Below are 16,954 nucleotides of genomic sequence, written 5' to 3' on the forward strand. Positions count from 1 at the left end.
TTTACGCAAGAAGAAAACGGGTATTATGAGAAAGAACAGCGTCAATTTGACTCTGAAACACAATTGCCTGTTACCGCCGAGAAAGTTAGGTGGTTAGGTGCTCATGCCGGGAGCGAAACATCTCAAAAATAGCCTTTGCAAGACCACGCTGATCATCCACTTGCATGATATCACGGATGTTCGCATTGACGGGCACACCGAGGTCCCAGAGCTTCTGATGCGCAGACATAATCGCCGGACATTCTACCAAGAAGTGTTTCTCATCCTCAATAGCACCATTACTACGACACACAGCGCACACGCGGTGCTCCCTAGCCCTGTTGCTCTCACTGTTAACCGCCACGTCGGAGACACACACATGAAAATGGAGTAGGGCACGATGATGCGCCGGGGGGATATAACCCGCGTACGGCTTCAGTGGCCCCATCCAGTGCTTATGGCGGCCCATCTTCACGCCGGGCTTCCTACCGTCCGTAGCGAAGACTCTAGGGTCCACAGCTAGCCTATCATTTGCCCAGTCGTCGTTGACACGTGTCCTAAGGGTGTCCATCAGCGCTTCGACATCAAGCTTGCAAGCCGAGTAACGTCTAACCCTCATATCAATGCCTCCCCCGACTGCCTCCTCACCCCAGTCATGCTCTAAGTGGTTAAGGATACGAATGACTTTGGATCCCCAACCATCAAACTGCAAATTCGTTACTAACGCCAAACGAATTTCCTGACGAAAGGCGCTGTGGTATACGCTACTAGTGTCCTCCACCAAACTATTCCAGAAGCGAAATACGGATTCAGCCCAGTGCAGCTGTAGCGGCATCTGACCTAGCTTCATAAACAAAAGCTGGAGGGGTGGTACAGAAGTCCCTACCAATTGTTTCATGAAAAAGATTTGGAGCTTGACCATGCGGTCTCGTATAGCCACATCGAAATAGCATGACCGTGGTGCCTCGTTAGCCGGATAGCCCTTTTCCAACATCGCGAGAACCTGGTCAGCCCCCCACACCTGCGAGCCGTATGATAAGACAGAACGAATTTGCGCATTCAAACACTTCATGCCGACGCTAGGTAGCAGCAGACCCTGCCGGCGCAGCTTGTTGCGCAGAGCAAACATGGCCCGTTGGCCAGCCGAGAACAGCTCATCCGTGCAAGACGCAAAACCCGAGTCTGGTCCGAAGTGCAGCCCCAGATAACGGGCGCGTGTTTTCCAAGTGACCGGACGGAACATCGGTAACCCCTCTTCAAGTGCGCGCATGGTGACCAGGTTGTATCCGCTGAGAGCATAGACCTGCTTTCTAACCTGACCATTGGGGTGAAAAAACAATAACTCACACTTTTGCACGTTGACAGTGAGACCGAAAGCCTCTGACCACTCCCGCAGATGGATGGATGGCTTTTACAAGCTTCTGCGAGCTCGTACGGCTCAGACGAACCCGGAGGCTCATGAACCGCTTTAACAGCACCGATGATAGAAAATAAAAAAAGTAGACAGAATTGTTTTACGCAAGAGGAAGACGAATGTTTATCGAGGAAAAATGACCGTCAAACTTGTCTCTTAACACATTTGCCTAATCTCGCAGAGAAAGGTCGGTAGCTAGTTGCTCAAACCGTGAGCGAAACATCTCAGAAATTGCCTTCACAAGGCCACGCTGATTATCCACTTGCATGATGCCACGAATATCCGCGTTGACGGGCACACCGAGGTTCCAGAGCTTTTGCCGTGCAGACACAATTACCGGGCATTCTACCAAAAAATGTTTCTCATCTTCAATAGCTTTGCTGCTACGACACGCAGCGCACACGCGATGCTCCTTAGCCCTGTTGCTCTCACTGTTAACCGCCACGTCGGAGACACACACATGAAAATGGAGTAGGGCACGATGATGCGCCGGGGGGATATAACCCGCGTACGGCTTCGGTGGCCCCATCCAGTGCTTATGGCGGCCCATCTTCACGCCGGGCTTCCTACCATCCGTAGCGAAGACTCTAGGGTCCACAGCCAGCCTGTCATTCGCCCTGTCGTCGTTGACACGTGCCCTATGGGTGTCCATCAGCGCCTCAACATCAAGCGTGCAGGCCGAGTAACGTCTAACCCTCACATCAATGCTTTCCCCCAGTGCTTCCTCACCCCAGTCATGCTCTAAGTGGTTAAGGATACGGATGACTTGAGATCCCCAACCATCAAACTGCAAATTCGTTACCAACGCCAAACGAATTTCCTGACGGAAGGCGCTGTGGTATACATTACTAGTGTCCTCCACCAAGCTATTCCAGAAACGAAATACAGATTCAGCCCAGTGCAGCTGCACTGGCATTTGCCCTAGCTCCCGAAACAAAAGCTGGTACAGAGGTCCCTACCAGTTGTTTGATGAACAAGATTTGGAGCTTGACCATTCGGTCTCGTATGGCCACATCGAAATAGCATGACCGTGGTGCCTCGTTAGCTGGATGGCCCTTTTCCAACATCGTGAGAACCTGGTCAGGCCCCCACACCTGCGAGCCATATGATAAAACAGAACACACTTGCACATTGAAACACTTCATGCCGACGCTAGGTAGCAGCAGACCCTGCCGGCGCAGCTTGTTGCGCAGAGCAAACATAGCCCGTTCACCAGCCGAGAACAGCTCATCCATGCAAGACACAAAACCCGAGTCTGGTCCAAAGTGCAGCCCCAGGTAGCGGGCGCGTGTTTTCCAAGTGACTGGTCAGAACATCGGTAGCCCCTCTTCAAGTACACGCATGGTGGACCAGGTCATATGCGCTGAGAGCATAGGCCTGCCTTCTAACCTGACCATTGGGATGAAAAAACAATAACTCACACTTTTGCACGTTGGACCGAAAGCTCCAAATTACTCCCGCAGTGCCCGTAGTAAGCTCATCAACCGTCTCAGTGACATTGTGAATAGCTCAGGTCATCAGTGTAGAGGTTAGGGGCGCTCGACGACCTTCAACACTAGGGGTGTCAGGGGCCGCCATGGCATCAGGAAGCGCGACGTCTAGAGCATCAATGTAATCTGCAAAACCTTCAACAAAAAACCGAAGGGTGTGGGGCTCATTGGGCAACCCTGCTTAACCCCTTGGGTGGAGGGAGACACCTCTCCTTTTGCTCCGTTAACCTGGACTCGCATTTCCACCCGAGCGTAGCAACACTTGATGACATCTAACGCCGACCCCGTGACTCCTCGTTCCTCAAGTCTTGAAGACTCTTGGAGGTAATGTTCAAATCTGGCTGCCGTACTGGCGTGCACCCGGAATTCACGAAACTCACATCACTCTGCCGATTCCCCTTGATGCGATGGTAGTAGTCTTGATCCCCTATTGGTTTGGTGACCGATGCACGCGAATTTCGACCGACTAGCTACCCGGATGTTCTTGTAATGTCGGCTTATGGACTGCGCTTGCAAAGTGCGTTGGCGTCCCCGACCGCTCTCTGCATAGCGAGACAGCCCTGCTGCAGCAATTTGCGCAATGTGGCCATTTGTGCAATGGGCCTGTGCGGATTAAAGGGGATCCGCCCTTGTTCTGGCTTCCTTGAAGCCGGAACCACGTCTTCTTCCACGGCATGTTGAAAGGCGGCGTTACCTCTTTGAAAAGATGTGGAATAAACGCGGAAAATGTTTGGGAAAAGATGTTGCACATACTTGCAAGGTGCTCAGGTAAAGACATGATGGATAGGGGCCTTAAGACCAACCCACAGTGCATGTAGTGGTTAACTAACTCGCTTGAACCACTATTCGACTCCTTTTATGATGGACTATTATATTATGCTTGCTTTCAGCTTATCAATAGGCACATTTGCATTTCATGCTTATCACCTGCACATCTCCTGGCTTGCGCTTGAGACATGATTACGTTGCTTAGGGAGTTCCCAAGTCCTTTTCCGTCACTTGCCCCGCCCATCAGCTCGGCCCCCTTTTGCTTCCTCTGCCGTGGCCAGCTGGCTACCTCCATACCCTACCACACTCAGCAGCAGATCGACCGTATAATGGCGCACCCTGTCCCGCCTGGCAGGAAGGGGGTCGCTACCATGCCCCGAATTCGACCTCCTCCCTCCACATTGCCTCCAGCACCTTGCTGCCTTTGTCTGCTATGCCCCTGCTGCTTTGGCTCCTGGAGATATCCCATGAGCATGGTCAACACGGTTAATGCAACGGCAGTCACCGCTGCAGGGTTCTTCACCAGGGTACCCCAAAATTTCGGCTGTGTCCGAAATCCTCTGAATAACCTTTCGGGGCCCTCCCCGAAAATTTTCCTGTCAGCCTGACCGTGTTTTCGGGTACCCCGAAGCTGTCTGAAGCAGTCTTCGGGGTAGAAATTAGCTGGATTCTATCGTTATATGTTAGGGCGGCTGTACTAACAGATGTTTGATTTTATTTTGGAACATAGGGCCTGGGAGAAATATTTCAGCAAGGATTTTACGCAAAACCAAGGAGGCGCCGCTCCTCATCAATCTCTGCAGCAATCGCCTCCACCACACCTGCCACATCGTCATCGTCCGTCTCCTCAGACGGGTACACCTCATCACTTGCCACACTCTCGACCTCCTCGTTATCAGAAGGATAATAGGCCTCAGCAATTTCACTGCCCACACTGCCCTCATCATCACTCTCATCAGGCAGAACACAGTCGCCCACCTTGGCAATACGGTGCAGGAGCCCATCCGGGTTCTTTGCAACATACTCCTCAGCAGCTTTAATCACAAGTTGCCATTAGTTCCGCATCAGTTCCCCGGGTACTTTCATAGCGCCACTATTATGTTATTTGTATGATAGAAACTCACCAGATGCATTAAAGAAGCCGCGAACCCGAGGGAGATGTGGGGCACCTTGGTTGGGCGCTCATCATCAGCTGACTCGGGCATGTTTAGCTATGCATATGCTTAGATGTATGAAAATGTGGTATATGCATATGTATGAAAATGTCTGCGATACAGGTAAGAAACAGCCGCAATGGACATTTATACTTGTTGTTTGACTGGTGACCAAGCGGGCCTTATACGGCAAGCCCGGTTTCCAGGCCCTGTCTGTATCCGAAAACATGCAAATTTACGCTGAAATATCGTTCGGTTTTTTCCGAAAATGCCTTCAAAATGCTTCGGTGGGGCCCCCGAAGAAATGGTCCAAAAGGCCCCAAATCTGTTCGGAATGCTCCGGGGCGCACTAATTTTCCTTTCGGTCAAAATGGAAATATCTCAAAAAAGTTCGGGCCCGAATCGGGGTCAAGAACCCTGCACTGCTGCCAGCTTAGGCTGCACCAGAGGCCTAGCTACCAGCTTGAGAGGTTGGAGCATGTTTAAGGCCTGGGGCCTTCTGAAGATGCAATTCCTGCAACTGTAGTTAAAATGAAGCTTTTCTTGTTCAAGGACACCATAATGTACTTGTCACAGCTCTTGGGACAAAGGATTTCCGCCACATCCACTTCAGGTGCGGTGGAGTCCGAGACACTTTAAGCCTGATGTCATAATCAGTATTTACAATTGGCCTCTTATATGGCCAGGACTGTCCATTGTGCGAGTCCTGGTTTCTGTTTGGGTTGAGGTCCTAGAAGCACCTCCAGAGGGTTCAGGTCCCCACCAACTGCGTGCATGTACCCCTGCGGCAGAGGAAAGCATCACCGAGCAGCCAGACTGGTGCTTCTTGGGCGGGGGACAAACGCCAAGCGTCTCTAAGTGGCCTTACCATACAAATTGCCTCTGTCAGCCAACCATTATGACCGAACGTAAATCACCGCTCAGCTGCGACACCCAAGAAAACCTGTTTGACATTTTCCATTATCCATTTTGGCGAGCAAAATCCTAATGAGCATAAACGCCTAACTGGATGACCATGGCCCGCAGTGACATCGACTCTTATCATGTTGAAGTTCAACTTGAACAAGTTCAAGTTGAACTTCAGCTCAACTAATACCGTGAGAACCTGTTATTTCGGAAGATCAGGGTGGCGCTTGAAGGTTCACAAGTTATTGACGGCGGCCTTGCACACAGCGATTGTAACTTTGCCGGACAGGACCGGACAGCTATTATAGGCAGGCGGCTGGCAGAGTTTAAGGCCTGACTTCTGCTCCCGGCCGACCCGGGTTCAAATCCGCCTGCCGGCTCCTCGGGTGTTTGAGGAGTGATGAAATGGGAGGTGGCCGCCCATCATATGGACGATGTAGGACGTGATAAAATCAACTTGCGAGCTGACGAGGAACTAAGTTGATGTGCCGTTGATCCGCTAGATTTGGTTGGATGCTGGTGGTGAGTTGCCGAACCCAACGAATACATTCTGAAGTCGGATGGGGTGACGCCCCTCTAGCAGGGGAGAGCAGGGACTGCCCGGGAAAGGGGGCCGCTGGCGAAGTTAACCACCCTGTAACAACATACTATAGGATAAGGAGGAGGGTCCCAGTGTGCCAACTTGGTCCATAAACTGTGACCGCGACTCTACATCTTGGCGCTGAGCAATCTCCCCCATTTGATTAGTTCGGACCCTAATCCATTTTATATCATGCATTAGCGTCTCCAGACCAGATGCTTTTGATCTAGCTTCCATATTTTGAAATGCTTGACCCAGCCAGAGACATGGTGTGCGTGGTGTCCACGATAGCGTGATGCCTCACCATTCACTCCATTGTTGTCGGATTTTCAATGCGTTTCCGCTGCACAGGCTAGCTTTCTATGGACGGCAGGTGTTTCTAGTTGACCCCACCCGCCAGGAGGAGTTGGCCCAGCTGCGGGTGTACAAGATTAAGTTGCGCAAGGGCTTCATGGAGCGCCTGCTACCCGACGGCTTTACAGCTATTGTGTGCAACCTCACGAAGCGAAATAGTGACCTAGCGGTTTTCGTTGGGCTGAAGGTACGTACATTAAGGAGGCCTGATGACTCATGAGTGGTGTTCTGTATAAGCCTCACTATTCAGGTCATGCCTAGCAACCCCAGACTCGAATTCACTCGGGCGGTACAAAAGCTTACCTGCACTATCATGGAAAAAGTGGACATTCCAAAAGCCACTGCAGGACTAAGATGCCTAGGATTCCAAAAGCCCTGTATCCAAGCGGGTTTATCCAGCTGCTTGCGCCAAACGCACTACATTCCCTCATTTTCCTGAGGGAAACTACAATAGAGCCATTATTATCCCCATACACTGCAGTCGTCGGGTATCTTCCCTTCGGGTGGGCCCTAAAGCAGGTTGTTTCTGGGCGAGGAGAGGAGGGAGTCATTGAGGGCGCCTTCGGCAAATCTGGAAAGCTCAAGGTGAGGCATCGCACTCAATGCTGGCGGAAGGAGGTGAGCCATCACATTGCAGATATATAGGTTAGGCACTACTACTACTGGCACTACTGATAACATGCGACCAGAGCCCCCGGGAGATACCGGGATCGAGACCTGTCATGGTCAAAAATCCTTCCGATGGTGGAAGGTATTGCGCCCCTAGTTGATGGACGGTGGTGACCTGGGATAACCTGCGAGCCGACCAGGAACGGAGTTGGGCCGCTGTCGACCCGCTGTCGACCCGGCAGATTCCGTTGGATGCTGGTGGTGGGTGCGGAACCTGAGCGATCCACTGAGAAGTTGACTAGGGTGACTGGATGAGGGTGCCCCGGCATACCGGGGAAAGCAGGGTTTCGCAGCGTAGCGGCCACGGGTGGAGACATACCCCCCTATTTCACACATCATAATGCACGCACATACGTCCTAGGGGGCTTCTCCCAGCCCACGCCATTCGCTTTGCCGGAGCTTGGTTTGGTTTTATGCTATATCAGGACCATTCCTTTAGTACCTTTGCTCCAGATTTCTACAGTTCTAACGGCTCTTGGGCATGCCCTTTCCTTTTGGTACGTGCAACCATGTCTAAAATATGAACAACATGATTGAAGGTCCTCTTTCCAGGAGGCCTTGTTGTGCAAGGGCGCAGCATGGATGACAACATCGTCACCCTTCACTGCAAGCGCCATCTCTTTACTAAGGAGCCAAGGGCGGTGTTGCGGCAATGAGCGGTTGGAAAGGCCTATCGACGACATGATCGTTGTATCACTTAAATGGGGCATGCATGGGGAAAAGCAAGCATGCTTTGGCGTAACCTGAATGGCATGGCTCGGCTGGTCCTAGACGATCTGGTTGAGGATTTGGGCGCGGTGGTGTCAGCGGCGTTTTTGATCCATCGCACAAATGAAGGTATGTGGTGTTGGTCTCGCAATGTGACATGTCGCCATGCTGCACGCATCACCACCTAAAACATATGCCTGAGCATGGAGCTGCTTTGAAGTGTTCTCATTAGGATTTAAGTTTTATAAAGCCTGGAGTTTGGGATTTCCTAAGAGCTTTACTGGGTAGTTTGGAGTTTGGTCTGTGTGGCAGCAACGCGTGAAGAGGTGCATCCATTCAGCTGGCTATATCATGTTGTCCTAAGCCATGAGGATTCCCAGATGAGTGTAGAGAGGGCTAGGGGATAGGTAACGGTCTCCCACAGTCAAATCTTTCCCTGGGTGAAGATGTGAACCCCCTATCACACACATCATTGTTGTGGTCCCATGTAAGGATGTCATCTCGCCTGGGGGCGACATGCCTGAACGCAGTGTACATGGTCTCCCAGCACTCGTGGAACGCCACCAGTTATTATCTTCTTAATGTTATCTTAGTGCTACCCACTTCATATGTCCTTCGTAGCTACTTGGTAACATTTTTAATAGGCCGCTTCGTAGATTATATATATATATATCATGTTACATACTAATGGTACTCGAAGCGCTTAGTACCGAATACTAAGTCCTTCAAACAAATAATAAGTGACATGTACAGCTATGGCTGCGTCCCCAAGCCGTGGGAACCTCTGCCGTTGGGGAGGTCGTGGCTCAGTTTACGTCGTACATCAGTTCGTACGGCTCTATCCCCTTGGGGGCCCTGAGAATCTCCCCAAACGATTTTCCCTGGGGAGCATTTCGCCGTGGCTGAAGCGCCCTCACCGGACGCGCCCGACGAGTTAGGGAAGGTCCAGGGGTGACTCGCGCCGCCTAGCGCTGTCGATTTCCCGCAATCCCGGCGACCTTCCCGACGGCCCAGCACCATGACCAGTTTGTACGGCATATACTACCCAGCCCTACAGCAAAGCAATGCTTCAAACGAAATTTCCCATTGCATGAGATAGACAATTAGTAAGCGAAATTGGCTCTGTTGGTTAGGTGAATACAAATAATAGGGTTGCCTCACCAGCTTCAATCGATCATGAAGGTCGGGGACCCCATTAAGAAGAGGATTGCCAAAGCAAAGAGGAATAAAAGGCGACGGGTTAGAGCAAAGCAGCTTCAAAATGCCCAGCCCCCGAGCCTTCCGACAAACATAGCTGTCACAAGTGCCAATGCGCAACAGGAGCCGGTGAAAATTGATAACGACGCGGCCTATGAGGTCGAAGATTTTCATCCGGTTCACCATGAAGATGCTGACGACACAGAAGCATCGGAAGATGCTGACGGTTTCAGTGCAGCCGAGGAGGAACCAGAACCAGAGCCCGGACCAGAGTCCACGTTAACACACGCTGTGCGGGAAGCGTACGTGCGTGGCTTTGCAGCAGCCGCGGAGAGCCGGACTTGCTTTCTGAGCAGCAGCGCTGGCGTACTTCGCAGCCTGGCGGGAAGCAGACCTCAGGCATGCCCCTGGTGCCCCCTGCGCCCCCCGGAAGGGGTGCGGACCTGCCCTGTGACCATCATCACTTGGGAGCAACCCATATGCGTAGGGTTGTGCCTGAGTTTAGGAGGCATGCCCTTCTCAATTAAATCTAATTAGATCTAATTAAGATGACATTAGATTCTCAACTAAAGTGATGCCTGCTTCTCAGGATCTTCATCTTTTCGCCTGAAATATTGTAATAATGTTATTTAGGGCGAATATATGCTAAATAAAGGATTATTTTGGACTGCGGGAGCAGCATAGCTGAGTAATTGCGTACACATGGTGTGGCACGCCCAGACCCGTGGGTCCCACGACACCTGGACCTGCCTGAAGCGACAAGACAGAATGGACAAGGCTGAATTCATTTACGACATACAGTAGGAAACACGATCACAGGTTCACCGTTCACTCCTAAGCTCCAAAGTCCTAAACCTATTTCGCCTCATTAAGTCACAATTACAGACGCCGTCCAATTTCCCTTGCGCCTGCCAGCAGACCCAAATGCCGCCTCCTCCATTCCAGACCAGCCCCTCACTCCTCCTCCCAGTTCAGCAGCTGCAACACCACCACCTCCTCCGTCAGCACACTCCTGCCACCCAGCTCCTTGTCGTTCTGCCGTATGTAGATCAGCTTCTCTGTGCGCTGCTTGCCCAGGCGGTTGCGGCCTGGACATGTGTACGTCCCTGACATGCTTAGGTGCCACGGTTGAGGGATTGGTGGCGCTGAACTCCTTGCCGCAGACGCAGACAAGCCTCACCGCATTGCCAACCAGCACCACGTTAATGAACGTCCACCAAGTGGCCTGCTGCCTGCGCTTAAGTTCCTTAAGCTTCTCATAGTACGCTTGCGGTGAATACTTCTTATTACCGTAGGTGTATTCTGTCTTTTCATCCTTGCGTTTTGGCTCGCTCGGGCCTGTACCAGGGTCTGCGTTTGCCATTTGCTATAGCCCTAATTCGTAATTCGTAATACATAGATATAGGGTCATCCACCTGTTATATTGGCGACGTATGGGAGCCGCCAGAAGGACATCTAAAGATTTCTAAAGGATTCTAGTGTCGTACATTAGATAACGGTATAACCGTCATCTAAAGTGCGAAAATGACCTCCTAAATTCTAATTGAGTTTCTTCATTAAATTTCTAACTTTAAATTCTCAACTTAAGTTGAGGACCAACCCTGGCCATATGATCCCTAGGCGTAATTGGTTTGCATACAAGTCGACGTAGATACCTCCTGTGACCGCCGTACCGTAAGACAATTTTCCGGTACGACAACATGCGAGGTCCAGAACCGAACACGTAAGCAGGAATCACCATTCAGAGCGTAAAACGCCGCCGTCCATGACTTATGCATATGAATTCACGTGTTCTCTTCGCGTTTTTCTCCTTCTTCGTCGACCTCAGGGGTCGGCAAATGGCGCTGGTACAGCGGGTCCTTCCGTTGTACCCGTTGCAGAAATTCAATTCTATTCTTCATCGCTGGTACGGCAGCCGTACGGCAGGGTGCAGAAATTCCCCGAAAAAGGCAGGTTTGCGTAGTTTTGAAGCTATGAACTTCATCATTAGGTTACCAAACCTTCCATTTTACAAGGAGGTAAACGCTAGCTTTGAGAGATTCTCATAACGAACAGTCAATTGACGACCTTGACCAAGGGCATTTGCCACTGAAGATATGCATCGTTGTTATGCAGAGTAGAAGTGACGGATTGCTCAGATAACACTGAGGTAATCGTGCGGTCGGTTGGAGGTTGTGCTCGCATACGACTTCTGATGCGGATTTGAGCAGTTAAGTGACGCACTTGATGAACAAACTTATCCGTAATTGAGCGCAACAAGACAACTGTGGCTTTAACAGCGATGGTGTAACGTAGTAATTTTGGTACATCGGCCCGCAGACACTCTTTCCTCGGCTTTTACAAAAAACAATTTCGATACAGTTATTCGACCCTGGCACAAGTACCAGCGACAGTTATTCAGGGTTTGCCGACCTCTGGTCGACCTACGCACATCTTACACCCGTCTGGTCCATAGCCGCTATAGCAATAATATTAACATAAACATAAAAGTCATTTATGAACATCTGCTACGTTTGTCTAGCACTGTCGTACCGGAGGTTGGGTCGGCAGCAGACCATGAACTTCTCGCCTAGGAAAATACTTGGCGCAGCCAAGAAACATAATTTATATCTGTTAGTTCATCCCCTTGGTCTCAGGGTTGCCTTCAAGTCGACGTAGATGCCACCTCCTGCCACCGCCGTATCGGAATGCACCTATCAAGCAAAAGCCCCCGAAGAGATTATAACCTTGCAGAACTCATTTCATTGCTTTTGGAAAAGAGGTTTAGACCTTGCCACCCCGGCAAATAGGTGTAGAGCTAAAAGGCCTATATACCTTTCACCTAATTTTCCGAACATGTCGCCTATACAATGCCCGAAAAAATACAGACGCACACGCCCAGGTCACTGATAGCAGGGACACGTACGACAAAGACCAGCATGACAAACAGCAAAGTCAGGGCCACCTCCGAACCAACGGGTACAACGGCCAACTGTTCAAAGAATCCACACATGACCTGCAATTAAGGCCAACACAAGCCTGACAGAGCCGTGGTTGCTGGACGTACACCTCCTGGACGTACACCTGCTGGACATACGGTGGTTGCTGGACGTACACCTCCTCCTCCAAAATTCCATTCAGGAAAGCCGTTTTCACATCCAATTGGTGCAGCTCAAGATCATCGACTGCCACCACAGACAATAGTGTGCGGAAAGTAGTGTTTTTGCTGACCGGTGCAAAGACCTCATCAAAATCCCTACCATCCACCTGGGCAAAACCTTTGGCAACCAAACGCGCCTTATAGCGCACGATTTCACCATTCGCGTCGCGCTTCTGGGTGTAGACCCACTTCACAGGTAACGCACGAACACCTTACGGAGGAAAATCCAGCGCCAGACACGGTTCGCACGCAATGACGCCATTTCTTCGTCCATCACTTGCTTCCACATCGATGGGCCTGCCGCCAGCAGTTGTATGACACAGCTAGAGCAGCTATGTTCGCGTTGAGTGCAAAATTAGATAAGCTGAAGTTGTTCGCCCCAGATGTGAGGATGAGGTGTTTCGATACCCAGGTACGAGCAATACTGTTGTATGGTTGTCAAGTGTGGGGGCCGTTTATGCTAGCTGAGGTCTTGGACAGGCTCAGGAAGCGGAGTGATGCGAATAACCTTGCAGAGGGGCCCTTCGAGGCGTGCCTAAAGGACAGGGCAGTGCAGCTTCAGATATCTTTCATGCGGCAAATTGTAGGAGCTGCCAGACCAACACACCGCCTCTTGTTCGCAGAGCTATCGCAGCTACCCCTACACTACCACGTTCTCAAGCAGGTTGTGAGGTTTTGGAACCATGTCCGTTTACAGCGTGGGTCTGTGGCATACCAAGTTTTGCGACAGGAGGTCGCAGAATCCCTCTCCAACCCCGAAGGACCCGGATGGGGGACACTACTCCTCCGTTTTCTATGTTTTTTGGGGCACGATGTATGGAAAGAGGCCCCGCAAGGGCTACACGAGGTAGACGAACGAGTGGAGTGGCTGATGAACAAGCCAATGCCAGAAGGTGTGATTTCGGAGTTCAAGGACCGATTAGTGAGTGGTTGGAAGCATACACGTTTAGATGTCCAGCCTGACGTGTATCCGTCAGACGGCAAACAACCAGGAATTCACATGGCGAAGTATAAGCATTGGATGGGGCTGGCGGCCGAGCAAGCGGGCAGGAAGGAGGTGCTCCCGCACATCACAATGTTTATCCCACGTTCGGCGAATTGCAAGCTTATGCAGTTTAGGCTTTGCTGTTGGGCACTGGCGGCTAACAGAGCGCGTAAGGGACGGCGTTATATACCTAGGGAGGAGCGAGTATGCCCCTGCTGCGGCACTGATAGCCACATCGAGGATGAGAAACACATTTTGCTGGACTGTCCGGTTTACGACGGAATCAGATCTGATATGGGCTTTCCACGCTTCGAACATATGAAGGACGCTATGAAGTGGGAACCTGAACGCCTGGCAAGAATGCTGGAACGTATATGGTCTCACCGCAACTCTATCGTTCCCTTTGGTCGTTAGTATACTTCATTACTTGTTTCGTTGGAAGTGCGAGGTAGGATGGTGCTTATAGGCGATTTGGCAGCCCTTGAGCCCTCGGCTCGTACTAGGGTGGTTTGCAGGTACGGGGAACGCACCCACGACCATGTAACAACAACAACAACAACATCGATGCCATTGGCGACCTCATCGCCTCCTCAAACGTGCTCGGAATTGACGGCTCCTCTTTAATGACAGCCATATTCAGTCGTTCCCTTGGGACTCCCCTATTCGCGCGAGCTGACCTCTCAAGATACAATCCGCCGGGGGCCACCTCATCCCCACCGGAGCCAGAGCTCCCATCATTCAAGACAGAGCCGGAAGCAGAGAAATAGCCAGGTACGCCAGAGCCAAAATTTCCATCGCTCAATTCTTCCCCTGGCAAGGCTCCCACGTGCTCCTCATCCTCTTCATAATCTTCGTCATCACTTCCATCCTCATCCTCTTCTTCATAATCCTCATCAAGCTAAGGAGGCATTTCATCCCCCTCATCAAGCAGAGGAGGTGACTCGTCCTCCTCATCCCACGCGTCTGCCAAGGCATACTGCTTAGGTTTATGCTTACCCTCCAAGCCAAAACTTCCCTCATCAAAGCGAACATCACGAGCAACTTTCACGCTTCCATCTGACAGCATTACTTGGTATGCATATGCCCCCTCATAGCCTACAAATACTCCCTTAATAGACATCGCATCTAACTTGGTGCGTTCACTGTCGGGTACCTTCATGTACGCAGTGCAACCAAACACACGTAGATTTGAAATACCGGCGTACCCTCCATGCCCCGAACTGGTGAGCGATTCCGCAAATAATTTGCGGTGCTCACAGCAAAAGACCACATACTCGTAGGCAACTTGGACTCTATCAGCATTGCACGTGCCTTTTGCAGCAGTGTCCTGTTCAGCTGCTCTGCAAGCCCATTTTGTTGTGGGGTGTAAGGAGCAGACTTTTGGTGTTCTATGCCCTTACTCGCAAAATAGCTACTAAGCTCTTTGTTTTAAATACTCACGACCCCTATCAGTACGTACTTCTTTCACCTTCTCCCCTGACTGCCTTTCCAGCACGTTCAAAGTTTGCTGGACTGATGCAACCATGTCCTTCTTGCTTTTCAGAAAACACACAGCAGATAGGCCCGAATAGTCATCAAGGAAGGTAGCAATGTACTGGCTCCCTCCCTGCGACTCTACCGACATTGGACCACAGAGGTCCATATGGACCAACTCTAAACACCCTTTTGCGCGTGAATTTGACTCAGGAAACGGTTTGCGTGGGTGATTGGCCATCACGCACTCCGTGCAGAGGGATGAACCTAAATCCCTCAGACGACTCGCTGAGACATCAATACCTTTAGCCATGTTCTCTTCAACCAGTCGCGCCACGTTAAAGTAGCTCAGGTGACCTAACCGTGAATGCCACAGTTTGGCGCGATCCTTAGTAGGCATGGTTGCAGCAATAGGAACGCTTTGCCTACGTGGAATAATTTCCTCAGCGCGCACTGTATAGACGGTCGTCTTGCAGTTTGCCTCAAACCCGGCCCCCTTTGCCGCAAGCTGCCTCAGGGAGATGAGCCGGAAATTAAACTCTGGCACATAGAAAACTCCCTTAATCCTAATGGTCACCGGCCCACCCTTCCTTCCTTGTCTGTACGCATGAAGGGATTTGGAGGACTCGATACGAAGGATCACATCCCCATGTCCCACAACATACAACGGTTTTCCAGCAGCTGGGACGAGAGCAATCGGATCATCTAGTTCACGATAATCCAGCATGCAGCTATTATCGGGTGATAAATGATAATGTGACCCCGAATCCAGAAACCACAGCCGCTTCTCAACCGTATCACTAGCCGCCTTCTCACATAAGAGAGCACCTTGATGCGGCACAACCATAGCCGCAACTTCTGCTGAACCCATACCCCACTCACGATACACTTGATCAACACAGTCGAGGAACTTCTTGTTAATCTCCCCCAGTGGCAGATCTAGAATTGGTTGTTCCGAGATGGTACCGTAGGAGGATTCCAAGGTGTCGCTCTGTACTCCAATTTCTACACGCGGCACCTGCACTTCCGCGTCCTCTGCTAAACTAAAGGGACAGGTGGTGGAGGTCAGTCGTTTTAAGGTGGTTGCAAGGCGTCTTGTGGTGTCGAGCTCTCTTAGCCGTTCTCTCTTGGAGGTTTTTTGTTTTTTTTTTGTTGGCCTGTTAGGTATATCAGGAGCCCTCCCCGGCCGGGACTGCCCTAACCGAATTCTTATTTGTTTGTTTGTTTTCCCTTCGAATCCCGTTTTCGTTGGTGAGGCTGGTCCAGGGGAGAAGTAGCCTTATAAAGAAAAGGGATCCCGCACAAGCCTGATCACCACTGCAGGGGCCCGGGATAGTCCGGCGAAACCACAAAAGCGTTAGCGTTGCCTCGACACACAGCTCCTAGACCCTCCAGAAAACCGCAGGGGGAGGATTGTAGCCCGCGCGGCGCCTCCCCCTTACCGCCACTAACCTGAACGTATGTATGTATGTATGTATGTATGTATGTATGTATGTATGTATGTATGTATGTATGTATGTATGTATGTATGTATGTATGTATGTATGTATGTATGTATGTATGTATGTATGTATGTATGTATGACGTTGATTACACTGTGGGCTGAAAAGCCGGGGGCCCAGGGCCGAAGCACAGCGTGGGGGGCGGGTGCATACGGCTGGTTAGTCTCATGCACTCCGCCCCCGGGTCAGGCCGCACGGGAAACGACGGCCGGCACGCAACAGCGCTTGTTTGGCGCTCCAACTAGACGGGATCTATGCCCGTGGGTCTCCTAACATAAACGAAGTCGCAACTGGGGGGCTCTTCCTGCCGACCGAACGAACCGAGCATCTCAGAGAGCTCGCTACCAGGACCTGGGCGACCGGGAGCCCGACGAGTCATCCCGGGCTGGGGAGGTCACCAAGCTCAAAAATCCTCACGCAAAAAAGAGCGCAAAGAGCTCACACCACAAGACGCCAAACAGCCTCCTGAGACTACTACCCTCCTCCGCCTCTCCCTCCCTGGGCTAGTCCAGGGGAGATAGCCCCCGTCGAGGGGGTAACACCGCACAAGTCCGCGCCCTTCCACAGCACTGGGTCTAAATTGAAAAGTACTCAAACGGGAAGACCCTGCGGCAACGCAGGGCGATCAAGCCTCCG

The 16,954-nt window shown here is 51.2% G+C and overlaps 1 protein-coding gene across 1 annotated transcript; it reads right to left on the reverse strand.

The window, feature by feature from the left end:
• Nucleotides 1–10,087: 10,087 nt before the first annotated feature.
• On the reverse strand, nt 10,088–10,582 carry VOLCADRAFT_99126 (uncharacterized protein; the record flags this gene model as incomplete). The annotated part of the gene is made up of 1 exon (XM_002957926.1): nt 10,088–10,582. The coding sequence occupies one exon, from the start codon at nt 10,580–10,582 to the stop codon at nt 10,088–10,090; it is 495 nt and encodes a 164-aa protein (XP_002957972.1).
• Nucleotides 10,583–16,954: the final 6,372 nt, after the last annotated feature.

Source organism: Volvox carteri (genome assembly GCF_000143455.1).
Source record: "Volvox carteri f. nagariensis unplaced genomic scaffold VOLCAscaffold_82, whole genome shotgun sequence".
NCBI lineage: Eukaryota > Viridiplantae > Chlorophyta > Chlorophyceae > Chlamydomonadales > Volvocaceae > Volvox > Volvox carteri.